The sequence below is a fragment of the Chinchilla lanigera genome, unplaced genomic scaffold (assembly GCF_000276665.1).
Source record: "Chinchilla lanigera isolate Chin_1 unplaced genomic scaffold, ChiLan1.0 scaffold00030, whole genome shotgun sequence".
Taxonomy (NCBI): Eukaryota; Metazoa; Chordata; class Mammalia; order Rodentia; family Chinchillidae; genus Chinchilla; species Chinchilla lanigera.
This window is the reverse complement of record NW_004955431.1, coordinates 17,288,183-17,303,852: the sequence shown is the minus strand read 5'-3', so window position 1 is coordinate 17,303,852 and position 15,670 is coordinate 17,288,183. Positions and strand designations below refer to the sequence as shown.

The window sequence follows — 15,670 nt, the reverse complement described above, 5'->3', positions numbered from 1 at the left end:
GTCATAAAATTAATTAGTGTAGAGGTTAGGATTTGAGCCCAGATTTTTCTGACTTCAATTCTCCTTTTATTGTCTTTACTACACTGTCATTTTAATTTGGCAAACCAGAGAGTGAAGAAACATAAAAGAGGGATGGCAAGTAGAACTCTAGAGCAGGCTCATACTTTGGTTCTTGATCATCCAGTACCCTGATTCCACTGGCCTGGGTTGAGGGTGGACCTGGCGGACTGGCGTGTTGAATAGTGATGTCCAATGTGGTCCCATCTTACTGACGCTCAGGAGTGGTATAACTTCCTTTTGACAAATTTCAGTTAGAGGAAGTATGGTGGAACACTTGTATACTTTTATTTATTTATTTATTTTTTTTGGTTTTTCTCCGGTACTGGGAACCGAACTCGCGACCTTGCACTTGCCAGGCAGGCGCTTTGCCACTGAGCTAAATCCCCAGCCCCTACTTGTATACTTTTAAATACTCCTGATTACAGTTAAGATACTTTAAAGGGCTTCAGCTATATCAGAAAAAAAATACAACTAAGCTCTGTGTTTGCCTTGCAGCTGCTAGCAAGTCCTGTGCCATTATGTCCACCCATATCGTAGCCTGCCTGCTCCTCTACAGACACAGGCAGGTAGGTCCGTGATGTTGCCCGCAGCTCAGTGGAAGGCTGGAGAATGTTTGTCAGCTGTCCAGACACTTAGGGTAGATTTGGACCACTCATGGCTAGTACTGTGACATAAACAGTGAAATAAGGCCCTGCCCGAAGGGGTGTACAGACTTGGTAAAGTGTTTACAGACTTTGATTAATGTAATTAAAGTAAATAAAGTGCACCTCACTGACACATACTATGTGTTCAGGTAGTGAAGAGGCAATGCTTTGATTGGTGTTTCAGATGTAAAGTGCCCTCCCATAATGCACTTGTCTAAGCTCTACTGTGGGACAAATCATGTCTGTCTTATTCACAGTCACATTCTCAACACCAGACAGTGCCAGTGTATGGTTATCAAATAAAGATTTGTCAAATAACATTTAAAAAGAATTTTTGCTAAAAAAATAAGCAATTCTCACTGTTAGATAGCTTTTTCTTCTTCATGTGGTCTTACTGTCCTCATGTCATGTGATGTGGCTAGGGTGGTCTCTGGAAGGTGGAATATCGTGACATTGCCGGGGGACCAGCTTTTTAAGTGGTTTTGATTGGCTCCACACTGGTGATTTGTGCCTATTTCTGTAGGTGCCAGAATGACAAGCTGTGGGAAAGCCAAGGCAAGAAAGCCTGGAACGCTGGCCTCTTGGCCTTTTGGGACAGTAGGTTTCCTACTGTTATGACACCGTTTCTGTCTCTCTAGGGAATCGATCTCTCCACATTGGTAGAAGACTTCTTCGTGATGAAGGAGGAAGTTTTGGCTCGTGATTTTGACCTGGGGTTCTCAGGAAATTCAGAAGATGTTGTCATGCATGCTATACAGCTGCTGGGGAATTGTGTCACAATCACGCACACCAGCAGGAACGATGAGTTTTTTATTACTCCCAGCACAACTGTCCCATCAGTCTTTGAACTCAACTTCTACAGCAACGGGGTACTTCACGTCTTCATCATGGAGGCCATCATAGGTATGTCAGGCTTGAAATATAGTCAGCTGTTTCCTTAGAAAGTAGAAAGGCCTAGAACACAAAGTGGTGTGTACTTGGAACGATGGCTCCTTGTTTGAGGGACTGCAGTGCTGTAGTTCTAGTTTTCAAATGAAAATGCAATCTGCTGCCATATCACTATTTCTAACTATGACAGGTAGTTACTGAGTTAGCATTTGCATAGTAGTGTACTTATTACTGTGGAGGGGGAGACAGGATGGTTTGCGGGCCAGGAGCTGAAAATCTAAACGAGATGACACCTAGGGCTGTGAAGAGCGGATGACTCAGCCATTAGAGAACACACAGGAGGGAGAGCAAAGGGAACTGAGCCCTGGGGAAGTTCTTTGCTATAGTTGAGATCTCATGGAATCATGGGAATTGAATTCTGTGGGGTTTTATTTAAAATTCTCTAGGAAACGCAGGCCGTTGTTTTTGATACAGTAACAGTCTCTTAAGATAAACTCCAGTTATCAGGACCAGCTGAAGTTTTCCTTGGAGACATTTTGGCAGTGACTTTATTTTTGCCGTTTATTTCCTTAGCCTGCAGCCTGTACGCAGTTCTGAATAAGAGGGGCTCGGGAGGGCCCGCCGGCGCCTCTGGCAGCATGGTGAGCCAGGAGCAGCTGGTGCGGAAGGCTGCCAGCCTATGCTATCTGCTCTCCAACGAAGGCACTATTTCTCTTGTGAGTGAAGGCTTTTCTGGGTGACCTGTTCTCTCTCACTTATTTGTGTGAAAACATTAAGCATTAACCATCTTCGTTTCTTACGGAACTTTTGGCCCATTCTTGCAAGCTTTCATTCTAGTTCTGGGTTTCAGTGCCCACCAGCCAACTCGGCATTAGCTATCTTGACTGGTATCTGGCTCACCGCCCTGTGAAGCCTTCATGCAGCTGAGGTGTGAGATGACAGATTGCTCAACCTTCTCAGTTGGTCACATCCAAAGTCACTGGGCCTTTATTGTGCATGAGGCCCTGCCAGTGTTTGTCACTGATTAATACACCCACCTGTGGCTGACAAAACCGCAGGGGATGAGAGTCAGAAACTGTTTAATGATCGTCTGTTCAACTCCCCATCAGTTTATGAATGGGGAAGCTAAGACCCAGCAGTGCAAGCGTGAGTTTATATCACAGCACTTGCAGACATTTGAAAGGAGGCACATACTTTAAGCAATATATTTTTCCCCTCAAAATCATCCTGTAGAACCATATTTTATTTGTGCTCTGACATTCTCTTTCCCCATGTGGGTGTGTCTTGGGCCACTTACGAGGACCTGAGTTTCGAGTGCAGCCCCTTCCTCCTCCTCTGTGTGTGTAGTTGGTGGTGGCCCTTTCTTGGGGAGCATGTTCTATGTGAACTGTGGGTGGTAGGATGGTGTGACTGGCCTCGTCCTTCGTTGGCTTCATTCTGTTACTGGAATGCTGTGTTTTCTTCTTCACTACTTTTGCGAACTAACCTTCCTGTAGGCTGGGCTTTGCAGAGAGCTTGTCTTATAAAGGAAAAGAAACAGGTGGTGTGGTCCTGAGAAGCTGCTCTTCATACAACTTGCTCCTCTAGGGGAGGAGACCGGGCTCGGGAGCGCCCTCTGCAGGTGGTGCTGCCTTAGGTGCACTGCCAGGCAGGGGAAAGAGGTCTGCCCTGTTTTGAGGCCTTAACTGGCAGGCATTTGTCAAGAGTGAGTGCTGGAAGCATGGGACTTGCCTGGGAGCGTGAGTTAGGTGATCGAATGGATGGATTTGGCAGCCACTTTATACACATTTTGTCTTTAAGGAGAGAAATATAGAATAGTGACGCTTACGTTGCAATGACTTTTCTTTTCAGCCCTGCCAGACTTTTTACCAAGTTTGCCATGAAACAGTAGGAAGGTTTATTCAGTACGGCATCCTTACAGTGGCAGAGGTAAGGGAGGTCTTCCTTTATTTGTGATTGAGTTTCTTGCTCTTCATTTTCTTATCTTTTTTACCAATTATTTAAACCACTACTTCTACCAGTTATTTTAACTGATAATCATATTTCCTGTAGTCATGCCCAAATGAGAGGAGAGAGAAATAACAATGAGGATAGAAAGCACCTTTTGGGGTTCATATTTTGGGTTCTTCTGTGTAAGTGGTGTGACCTGATGCACATCGCAACTTGATTCTGGGGCATCAGAAGTTGCGTTCTAAGATGAGATGTACGTGTCGGTATGTGCACAGCTTGCACAAGTGCACATTTCTCTTATGAGATTTTAACTTCAGGAGATTTAGTGTAGTGAGGAGAGCATGGCGTCGTAATTTAGGAGATGTGAGAGTATTTTTATTTGATCTGTCTTGTAGCCGTTTCCCCAAGCTCCTATTTTTCTTCCTCCCCTGCTGCCTGCCGGGTGGTTGTGTCTGGACAGGAAGGCGGATGGGCGGTGGGGATGGCCCAAATGGGGGAGGGGCTGAGAAGAGAGAAGACTGCCTTGTCTGGGGTCCAGCTGGGCAGTCTTCTTGTGTCCAAGCATATTCCTTTACTGTTGGCCATCTCCTTGGCATAGCAAGATGAGCAGGAAGATATCAGTCCTGGTCTTGCAGAGCAGCAGTGGGACAAGAAGCTTCCGGAACCATTGTCTTGGCGAAGTGACGAAGAAGATGAAGACAGTGATTTTGGTGAGGAGCAGCGAGATTGCTACCTGAAGGTACTTTGGTGACGAATTCAGGGGTACTTCACAGTGAGGGGTTGAGGCGATGAGCTTGCACGCTGCTCCATTCATCTGTGTCTGGCACACCACGCCCACTCACCAGCTCTGGTGCCTTCTAGCTAGTGAAGACTCTCAAACCACTTCAGTTTGAGGATTGGTAAGTGGAAAGGAAATGAAAGTTGAAAAGTCAGGAAGAAGGAAGCTACAGATCCCTCATAAAATTTATCCCTCATAAAATGCACAGGTGCCTGCTTATGTACCCGTGCTCCCTCCCTATGAGGCAAGACTTATTTTCAAAAAAAATGATATTTAGAAATACCTTGAGTATTACCATCTGAAGAGGCTGAAGTGAGCCTGCGTGTTTTGAGGAGGCCGTGGGAGGCATCCCTCCACTACGGCCTTCCTCCTCCATGGTGCTGGACTGCAGTGAAGGCTGGGGAGAGGCAGAGATGGGACCTGGTGAGGCGCTGAGACGGCCCCGGTGGTTTGTCTTGTGGCCCTGTCCATACTTGAGTGGCTGCTGAACTCAGACTTCAAACCCTGGAGAGCTCAGCCGCAGCAACTATTTTTTGCAATGACGGTGTTGCATGTTTATGCCATTCAATTTTGAAAGTTTCTTCTAGGTGATTGTTCAAGGAAGTCAAGCTTCAAACACTATAAAAGTGAATGATTGCAATAGAGAACCATATCAGCAATTTTCATCAGCAAAATTGCAATTTCCAATATCAGCAGTTATTTCCAGCAGATTCTCTGCAGGAGGAGCAGTAGCGAACAGTGCTGTGTGAGTGGCTGTCTCCTCAAGCTCCTGGTTCGCCGAAGAAAGTCGTCGTCAGCTTGCTTCGCTCCTCCTGTCCCTTCCCCGTGACTTCATCTGCTGCTCTTGCCCTCTCAGGTGAGCCAGTCCAAGGAGCACCAGCAGTTCATCGCCTTCCTGCAGCGGCTCCTTGGGCCCTTGCTGGAGGCCTACAGCTCTGCTGCCATCTTCGTTCACAACTTCAGCGGTCCCGTTCCTGAGCCCGAATACCTGCAAAAGCTGCATAAATACCTACTAACCAGGACAGAAAGAAATATTGCAGTTTATGGTATGTAAGGCACCACTTTGACCTCTTTTTAAAACTATGTTAAAAAAACTATTACAGAAATCTAATTACAGAAAATTAGAAAAATGCAAACTTATCCTGACCTCTGTGTAAATCATTACTACTCTCTGATTCGATATATAAATTAAATGACAAGTGATAGGCTCTTCTGTCTGGCTTTCCTCACTTAACATTGTTTGTGGGGTTCATGCGTATTGCGTGCAGTTTTCTTTGTTGCTGTGCTGTGTTCTAATATGTAAGTGTTTTCCACATTGTACTCATTCTACTGTTGGTGGATGTTCAGGTTGTGTACAGTTTAGAGCTACTTTGCATAGTGTTGCTGTGAACATGTTTGACTATGTCTTTGGGAGACTATCTGGTCATATGTATGCTTCTGTGCAGAGTTAGGGATACAGTTGCCTGGGCACAGCCTGTGGGCATATTCAGCTTCAGTAGGTACTGCAAGTGCTGTGTCAACTTGCGTTCCCACAAGTGGTGTGTTCTAGTAGCTCCACACCCTGACCAGCTCTTGGAGTGTTGCCTGTTTTATCATCTTTCTCAAAGAATTGTGATTGGTATGGAAATAGCATTTTAGATAGTGATGGTTTGGAACTAAAATTATGTTGAATCAAGTTATAGAGCAAGAGGTATTTATATATAATTTAATTTAGTCACTTTACTTTTTGGATGAGGAAACTAAGTTTATATGTCTAGTTAATGGCAAAATGTGGGTTTAGGATTCTCGTTTTCTGACCCCTAGACTTGTGTTCTGTCTGACTTCACAGGAATAGGGATCATTTATGTATCACTATGTAATTAGAAGAATATTTACACCTTGTTTTCACAAAAGCCCTGCAGGATAGATGCTTTAGGTAGTTCCCCTCCCTCCCCTCCCTCCTTTCTCTCCCTTCCTTGCAACTTCTATGTCGTATTTTTTTTTAACGTTAATAGATGACAGAGTAGGTTTAAAGGAACAACAGATAATTTGGGAGAGAGCTCAGGGGTTTCCAGTGCAGAAATGGGCCTTGCCCAATCTGCTGCCTTCCTGTCCTCCTCTTCGGACTGCACATGCAGTGAGCTGACGTGGACGTTAGGACTGTCCTCTGTGCTGGGCCTAGACACTGACAGGGCCTTCTCGTTTCTCTGCAGCTGAGAGTGCCACGTATTGCCTCGTGAAGAACGCTGTGAAAATGTTTAAGGATATTGGGGTAGGTGTTCTCCACTGATGGTACAGAAGCTGCGCTAACTCTTGTCCTCTGTGGGTCATCTGTTTGCCTGCCTTTGCAGTGGGGGTGGACCTCAAGAGAAGCCCTTTCGAATAGTTCCGGTGGGAGGACGTTTCTGGTGATGAGGTTGGAGAGGGACAGGTTGAAGGGGACACCCTTAGGCATGGATTTATTTGACTATCCCCAAATTTTGCTGGTTTTACATTTATTCCCAACTTTATACATAATAGATATTGGTGTGTTTCAAGATGCTTCTGCAAGCTCAGTTTTTACTTTCTCTTTTTTAAATCAGATTTTATTGGTACATTGTAGATATATAATGATAAGTTTCATCATAGAGAATTTATACCTGCACATGATATAACTTATTACCTTTTCCATTCCCTCCCCTCCATCCCTCCCCCTTCCCCATTTATAAAACTTTGCTTCCCTATTTTTCTTTTTTTTTTTTTTCCTCGTGCCGGGAATCGAACTCACAAGCTTGCACTTGCCGGGCAGGCACTGTGCCGCTGAGCTAAACCCCCAGCCCCCATATTTTTCTTTTCTCTCTTTTTTTTTTTTTTTTTACTTTTCCTTTCTTTCCTTTCTCCTTCCCATCTTCCTTGTTCCCCTCCCCACTTGATCCTTTTCTTTCTTTTTCACAATACCTATTACACATTTTGGCTCTTATTTATACTTTCAATTTCTCGCACCAGAGAAACAATGAGGTATTTACACATATGTGTCTGATTTATTTCACTTAAGAGTATGGACTCAAGTGCATTCATTTTCCTAGAAATGTCTCCAGCATATGCTTCTTTATGGTAGAGTAGTACTCCACTGTATAAGACAACCACTTCTTTATCCATTCACCAGTTAATGGGTACTTGGGCTGTTTCCAAGATTTAGCTATTACAAATTATGCTGCTGTAAACATGGATGCACGTATATTGCTGTGGTATGATGTTTTTAATTCTTTTGGGAAGATAACCAGAGGGGAACAGCTGGGTTAGGTGGGACCTCTAGTCCTAGTTTTTGAGGAATCTCCACACTGGATTCCACAGTGGTTGCACCAGTCCACACTCCCACCAGCAGTGGAGAAGGGTTCCTTTTTCCTCACAGCCCACCAGCATTTGTTATTATCGGCTTCTAATTATTCTATATGATGTTCGGTTGTTAATATTCACCCTTACACTTTTACTGGTATTGCCAGTAGTGTCCCAGGTCTCCTTTACTGTCACATTCCGTGTGGGACCTGAGCCCTACAGAGCCATCAGGCGCCTTTTCCGGAGCTTGCTTGTGAGTGTGTCCGAGCATAAAGTTGGAAGCATAGTGCACTGGCTGAACCTCGGGCAACGCCTGGCACCTGTACCGCACCCTCCGACGTCGCGCCCGCCTGTCTCCACAGCCACATTCGCCCCACAGCACTCGCTCTTGTGGACCTTTACTGCCTTTTTGGGTCTGGGACACAGGACAGACAGCACTGACCACAGGAATGTTCACCTCTCTTTATGAAAAACGTTTTTGCTTTTAATTTACTCTAAGTTTTCTCTCCAGGTTTTCAAAGAGACCAAGCAAAAGAGAGTATCTGTTCTAGAACTGAGCAGCACTTTCCTACCTCAGTGCAACCGGCAGAAACTGCTGGAGTATATCCTGAGCTTTGTGGTGCTCTAGGCAACCCGTGGTACCTCTGGCAAGCGAAAGGCCGGAGACGAGTCCCTGCATGCTCATCCTCTGGCCCCGCAGCCGCAGACGCCATCGCATGACCGGCCCGCGCTGTCCTGAGGTGACTTTCCGGAAGACAAGTGCCTTCTCCCTCTGTGGACTGTGCTCTGCTTGGCCTGAGGCACAGCGGCCCGCGGATAACACTGGGGAGGCCTTCGGCCTCTGTCTGCAGCCCATAATCAGTAGGTTCCTAGATGAAGTCTCAATAAATTATTTTGACGTTTATTAAAGATTTACATTTTAAGTACAACTTCTAAGGACTAATTGGTGTGAGGGCCACAGAAGTGTTGTATGCTGGAAGTGAGTCTTGCATAGGATTCCGAGTGCTGGTGGGTCGTTCATAGGTATATTTTCTGATTCATGGTTAATACTTCCTTTAAAAATAATTGAATCATCCATTCACTCTTTGCAGTTTTATCTTTGTCGGTAATAGCTAGACTCAGAGTGGGAGCCCTCTTCATCCCAAAGTGCTTTGCAGGGAATGGGCTGGGGGACATCGTGCCCAGGTATTGCTGTGCCGTGCTTTGCACTCAGATTTAGAAAGCATTTTAAGAGCTACATGAAAACAGACAATATTAGTTTAGGTCAGGAATTGAGATGTTGCTATCAAATAGCTGACATTAGGAGATAAATTTGGCTGGCAAACTTTAAGGTAAAGTTGGCCGGAAGATTGGCACAGAAAACGGTTACTCACTGAAAAAAGTGCCATTGAGTTTTAAATGACCAGCAAGTATTTAAAAACGTTCCTGTTTTATGTTAGTACCTTTTCTCACCCCTTGGGTGGTAGCGACGGCCTCTCCTAGGTACAGGTGTTTCTTAGAAACCCTCTAACCAAACAGCCACAGCACTAGTTTGATTAGCTCAGCCTGCTGGACCCTGATCTCACCCGGTACCTGGATGCAGACTGCTGACCCAGGGCTTTCATGTACTGCTCACAGGTCGTACACTGCACCCCACTGGGTGACAGGTATTCACTTGTGGATTGAACAACTTGTTCTATATGTACAGCGAACTACTGATCGGTGAATGGTTGGAGGCATTTGTGGATTTTTAGCTTTGAGAGAAAAAACCATGTTTCTTAAGAAATTTATACTGGTAACATGCCTAAGGCCCAATGCCATGTAGAGGCAAATAATTATTAAAAATTGCCTGCTTTTAAAAAGTAGGAGTCTTTTTGTGAGGAGGGAGCATAATTGTTAATTGTGGTAATTATGGTGATAGTGATCGTGCAATGTTAAAATTTTTTCTAATAGTTCACTATCCCTTATCTCCACATAGTCATGGAACTAGGAATTTTTTCTGATGACTGTCGCATAAATTCTGTGGATTTAGTATAAAAGTATTGAGAATTAAGTCTGTACTTTCCTAAGTTCGGATTTGAAACACTAATAGTACCTTGTGAATCGTGTATGTGTTGGGAGAGAGAGGGCCACTGATTGGTACTTCACACTGTATGAAACAATCTTGTTTGAAACTCACAGCGATATTGCTGTGCCGTTGTGATCCCTTTCTGCTCTTCTCAGATTCTGTGTGTGAAATTTATTTTTTCTGAGGAACTCATGTACTGTTGTCACTGTAAGTTGTAGCAATTACGATATCGAGTGAGCTACTCACCTTTGAAATTTTCATTTTCTAAACTAGGGTGGAAAGAGGAGCACCTCCTTTGTCTGTTCTTGGGGTTACCCAGGAAGTCTTGTTTATTCCCTTGGGTGTTTAACTGGAGAATCTAACGTTTCACTAGTCTTCTCGTCGGCCTGTCTGTTTACCTGCCTGCCTGCCTGTCCGCCCTCTTCCAATCTTTCTTTCCTCTCTCCTTCCCTCCTCCCTTTCTTCTTTTCTTTGTCCTCTAAATTTTAAACCCAGGATCACTCAGACCCTCGTCTGGAAAGTTAAGGCTGGGACTGACTTCCCAGTGGATATCTGCTCTGCCTGTCTCCTCTGCAAAGAGCTGCTGTTTTGCCAGCCTGTAAAGAGAAGCCATGGCTTCTCCTGTGTTATTCTCCCTTTTGGTTGTTTTCAAAAAATTCAATCACATGCTTCGGGGAATGCAGTTTGCTAGTTGTCTCGCCACTCAACTCACTGTGAGGATAAATACGCATGCTTTTTGGTAATTAACTGGTGCTTCAAAACCTTTTTCAAGGAAGAAAAATCTCAACCAAAGTTACGTTCATCCCGACAAGCTGACCTTTGAGTTAATTTTAGCACAACTCATTCTTCAGTGCCTCATTACTGAAAAAAAAAAGTCATCACAATAAAGCTTCCAGATAGTACTGTTTTGCTAATAGATTAAATTCTCATTGTTTTATAACAGTGGATGGCTTTCATGTTAATCAAACTAGGTGCTTGTAAATAATGTATTACAGTTTACTCTATTGCATTTCTGTAAAACCGAAATGCATGCCCTTCAGGGGACAACTGTGAGTCAAGTTTAAAAAAAAAAAAATCCAATAATAAGCAATATGAAACTGCACTGTTTTTAAAAATGGGAATGTCTTAAGTAATTCAGAAGAAAGGAAGGACTTTTGCTCTTTTAAAAATCTAAGAGAAACAAGGGCAAACACAGAGCGAAGTGTGTAGAATGAAGAACCGAAAAAACACCACATCTTCCTTCTCAGCTGTTAAGTCTCACAAAGTCCTGAGGTTGAGTGGAGAAAATACATCCAGGGTGGCCACAGATGGAAGCTCAGATTGCAGTGTTTCCTGCGGTCCAGAGGAGGAAGCATTTCCCACAGCGCTCCAGGTAACGCGGGTGCTCTGTGACATGAGCTTTGTACCAAGTGCTGCCGGGAACTGAGCTTGCACTCGGCAACTTACAGTTCACTCTAGCATGGTATGGGCTCAGCCTGGGCAGTGAGAAGCTTGTTTAGCCCAGCATTTCCCAAACTATCTTGACCTCAGGACATTCTTCCCTGTTGGGACATTTCTGTACCTCTCACTAGTAGCCTATGGAAAGCATTTTGGGAAACTACCGTAGGAAGTTCTTTCAGGAGACCAGACAGTAGTGAGCAGATGGCACCGAAGCAGAATTTGCTTGCACTTTGTACCATGAAATGTTGCATTGAACGGATGTATTTTTCCTCCTCTGGAAAGAATAAGCACAGAAAATCGTAATATAGGTGGTCCTAGCACTTTCCTTTGATGGAAAGATCAGCCGTCAATAACCCTGGCTTTTAAACTGAACATAGCAGAATTAATATAAAGATTAATTGGGGTAAATAATGTTGTAATTCAGATCCAGAAGAAAACGTTGCATAATAGAATGGAGATTTTTTTATCTATAGATAGTTCTAGTGTTTAGAAATGATAGGACCTATCATTGATGTTTATAAGACTATGGTACATAAATCAGTTTTTTTAAAATACCCTTTTTAGGAACCTGAGAGTTGCCACCTGGCATTTTAGTTTAATACAAACTAATGATTGCTTTGAAAGAAACTCTTGACCTTATTTCTAGTTAAAGGGCTAAATGTCTTGATGGAAGGTATTAACGCTTTTGTTGTACAAAGAAATGTTAGTGTTGTAAAAAGAATGACTACAGAGTATTGTAAAATAATGCTGTGTGATTTTGTGAGTGAAACTTACTTGGAAATGATTGATTTTTATGCCTGATAATGTATTGTGAGAAGCACAGAAATGTAGTTTTGTTTTAATAAACCAAAAAAGGAACCTATTCTGGATGTCTTGGATTTGTAGTTAAAAGTTTCTTACTTAATTCATTATATCAACTGTTCTTATTTAACTTCACTTAGGACTTTATTAAAATACTAAAAGATACAATCTAACCTACATTCATGAGACCATGGTTTGTGATTTTTAAAAAAAATTTATTTTAAAGAGAAAAAAATAAAATTTCAAAACAAGATAATAGAGTAACAATGGTTAATACATTGCGTATTGTTATCTATAAATTAGAGTACAAGATATAAGTATTTAATTGTCCAAACAATATTAGCACAGATCTTTCTTTTGAATGAACTAGGATAAATTAGTAGTATAACTATCTTAAGATAGTTATACGTATAGAGATAGATAGATAGATACATCATAGAGATATTCTCTGGGTTCCTATAATGATTCCCTTAAACTTGATGTTTCTCTGTCACTTTTATATATTTAAGCTGATAAAAAGTACACCAATGTGCTAATTTTTCCCACTAGTCTACAAGTTACTAAAAAGTTTTTTTTCCACTGAATTCTGAATTCCTTTATTATATTAAAAACAAGTGATTACAAAGGACAAGGTAGCAATAGTAATGCTTTATATTTGCTTCAGCTTGTTGAGGTCCATGAAATGATTATTATTAACAGGAATGCGTAGATCTCTGACATAGTTAAATGTGTACATTATATGGTGCATGTCCTTTGTGGTTTTATAACAGAGATATTGCAAAAGTGAAAGTAAGAACAGCAAAGCGGTATCTTTTTTTAGTAAAAGAAATCTTACACACCTCAAAATAGTGAAATATTTTTCACTTTAAAAAAATCCTTGAGTTTCCACATCTGGTACACCTAACCTGATCGATTCATGTATATTTGGAATATGACACTTCCCTTTCCCTGATTTTGTATTGTTGCAGAGGAAATGGGTTTTCAGTATACATGATTCAAAAATGCAAATTTTTCCAATAGTTTATTTTTTTTGCTAAATAAGAAAAGCATGTGTTTCATCAGAGCAGATAGTTTGTGACGCTCCCAAGGCACGGCCTGCCTCTTGCACACGTCTCTGGAAACGGTGGACGCTGGTCCAGCCCGGGAGGTGCCCGACCCGGCCTGCCCCGTTCCTCTGCGGTGCTGCCTGACTGTGCGCTCCCTCTGGGGCACATTCATTGCCTCCTTGGCTGCTAAACGCTCCTTGCCCTTCACTACAGTGGAATTCTAACTTTTCCAGTCACTTGATTTCTTTAAGTGGACGTTAGTTTTGAAGGGTAATCTGCATGTTCAGCCTACTCGCTAGTGCTAATTCTTACTCTCTTTTGAATCCTCCTTGGTCTTCTGCATGCCTGGCTAGTAAAGCTCTAACCAACTCGAGGGCATCTTATTCATCGCCATACATGGTATCTTTGGGGTTGACGCCACTGCTGTCTTCTCTTCCCGAGATGCTGCCTGTGCTTTTACTGTCTGCGCCTCTGTTGCCTCCCCTTCTATCTCCCCCTCCGACTTCACTCTGCTCCAACTCCTTCTGCCTTCCCTCCCTTACCAGGCAGTGCTGTTGCCAGATCCTCTGGTATTTTTAAATAAATTTTTTCAGTTTTGTCTGGAATTTGTTTTATATATAAGTGCCTATGTTTTTTACATGTTGGTTCAGCAAACTGTGGATCAGATAAGAGTTGTGATTAAAAATCTAGTGAATGTTTAAGTTAGAAATTTATGATAGTGAAAGACATGTTGCCATTACTGCCCCTAGCTTCAAACACCCATTCCATCGTTCTTGCTACTTTCTGAAGCAGTGCTGCAAGTTCGTTTCTGATCGCCTTTAGTTGAGCTTGTTGTGGCTGTCTCCGTGTTCTGAACTGACTCACAGGTTTACCTTTCATGGTCATTTTGACTGTGGGGAAGAGCCAGAAGTGATACTGCTACAGGAATGATATTGGGCCTCCAAATGACATAGGGGAAATATTCTAACTCCCAACCTGTTAGATGTCAGATATACCGAGTTCATGTTCCCCAACATAGAAGAATAAACCGTAAGGAACAACAGAGGTTAAGAGTAGGAAATATTTATTGAGAGGGAGACGTAGAGCTCCTGAGAGGCAGGAGGGGTCCCAAGTTGGTTGCCAGTGAGCCCACTTCACAGATGAGCTTTTATACAGCAAAATCTCAAGGTGGGGACAATGTGGGTTAAAGCTATAAGAAGATTCTAAGTATAGCCGCATAGGAAATATTGATCCAATGGAAAAGCAAGTCACGTAGCTGGTATACATGGAAAGAGCAAAACTCTTCAGGAAGGGGTGGCTCTGAAGATCTTAGTCACCTACCGAGGTGACTGATGTCTGTCTAGACTTTATTGGACCAGGTCTTATCGCTTATCCCTTGGGGAGGTATGCAGGCCTGGTCATTCCATCTTTACCTTGAGGCCTGGCCTCCAACAGATGCGCCTCCAGCCACAGTTGTAAAGTGTTTTCACCTTTTGTATCAATTCCCGTGACATCCCTGTCTGACTGCCTATAGTATTTCTACCTAACTCAGCTGTCTATAGTAAGACTGTGCCAGACCCAGCGAGTAAGGCAGATGACGACCCTGTAATGTGGATGGCACGCTGCAGCAGCATATACCATACTTTTCATCACAACCTGTAAGGACGCTTCCCAGACCTGGAGGCAAGGAAGGAAGGGAGAGACGGTTCACCGTGGTTATCTGAGTTTAGCAGGAACCGAGACTTGAGCCAGGCCTTCAGTGAGGAACCCTGGGGGCTATTTAACCAGGCCTCGGGCATCTGAGACAACCTTTGATGTCTCTCATATCAGAGGGAATAATGTCAAGTCAAGCTAGTGCTGGATTCAAATTTGCTTTGTCAGGTACTGGCTTTAAAGCTACCTGTGACTGGAAGTGATTAGAATACACTCCATTTGCAGACCCGAGAGAAGACCCAGGAGAGGCTCAGGAAAACAAAGTTGAGTACCTTCAGCTCCTAGAGACAGGAGGTCTGGGCATACCGTGGAGGGCCCCTTGGAAAAGGCATTTGTGTGGTCAGGAGCGAGACAGGGCCATGGGGTAGGGTTAGGTCAGAGCCCTTACTGGGGTTTTCATGGGAAAGGCAGGGCAGGGTAAAACGTTTAGGATCAGCTAGCTTGGCTACCTGTGGTGGGCTTGGAGCTACAGGCGTGGTCCCTTGTTGTCTGGCATCTGTCCCTGGGGCGGGTGAAGCAGAGGAATACAGCCTCCTGGGATGGCGCACTGGTGGGCAAACGTCCCCACTTCTTCTTGATTCTGGGCGTGCATGGTGGGGCAAACAGGTGGCTTGGCCTGGGTCAGGTTGTGGCAAAGGAGCGCTCCAGGCTGAGTCTTTTGCTGTCTAAGAATTGTCTAATCCTGGAGGTAGAAGGACAGAAACTTTAGCTCTGGCAGAGAATGTAGTTGTCATTAGTATCAGGGCACAAGTTTTGCAGAAGAGAAAATTGCTTGTGCTCACAGACTGTTGATAGACTCTAGTTCAGAGCTTTGTGGACTCCGAGTTCAGCAAACATCAGGCAGATGGGGTGCGCACAAGCAAGCAAACATGATCCACTCCCACCCCGTGCACTAGAGATCACCTTTGAGTTCCACCTGCAGCTTGACAAATTTTGTAATTATGTGGAACCGGAAGGGAGTTCATTGGCTCCAGCAAAACAAGGTTCTATACATGCTCCGACCTAGGACTTACTGGGCTCTAAGAGTAGG

General features: G+C 43.6%; 1 protein-coding gene across 5 annotated transcripts in view; it reads left to right on the top strand.

Moving 5' to 3' along the window:
* The window catches only part of Gpam (glycerol-3-phosphate acyltransferase, mitochondrial), a 71,722-nt gene extending 59,759 nt beyond the window's left edge, over positions 1-11,963 (top strand). For 4 of the 5 annotated variants that reach the window (XM_005387757.1, XM_005387759.2, XM_005387756.2 and 1 more), the window contains exons 15-22: positions 556-626; positions 1,343-1,607; positions 2,166-2,308; positions 3,444-3,521; positions 4,141-4,281; positions 5,177-5,366; positions 6,513-6,571; positions 8,126-11,963. In XM_005387757.1, the coding sequence (XP_005387814.1) occupies positions 556-626; positions 1,343-1,607; positions 2,166-2,308; positions 3,444-3,521; positions 4,141-4,281; positions 5,177-5,366; positions 6,513-6,571; positions 8,126-8,242 (1,064 nt within the window). In that variant the 3' untranslated portion in view covers positions 8,243-11,963. The remainder of the gene's footprint in view (positions 1-555; positions 627-1,342; positions 1,608-2,165; positions 2,309-3,443; positions 3,522-4,140; positions 4,282-5,176; positions 5,367-6,512; positions 6,572-8,125) is intronic. The other variant, XM_013515885.1, reaches the window with a different exon arrangement.
* The last annotated feature ends 3,707 nt before the right edge of the window (positions 11,964-15,670 follow it).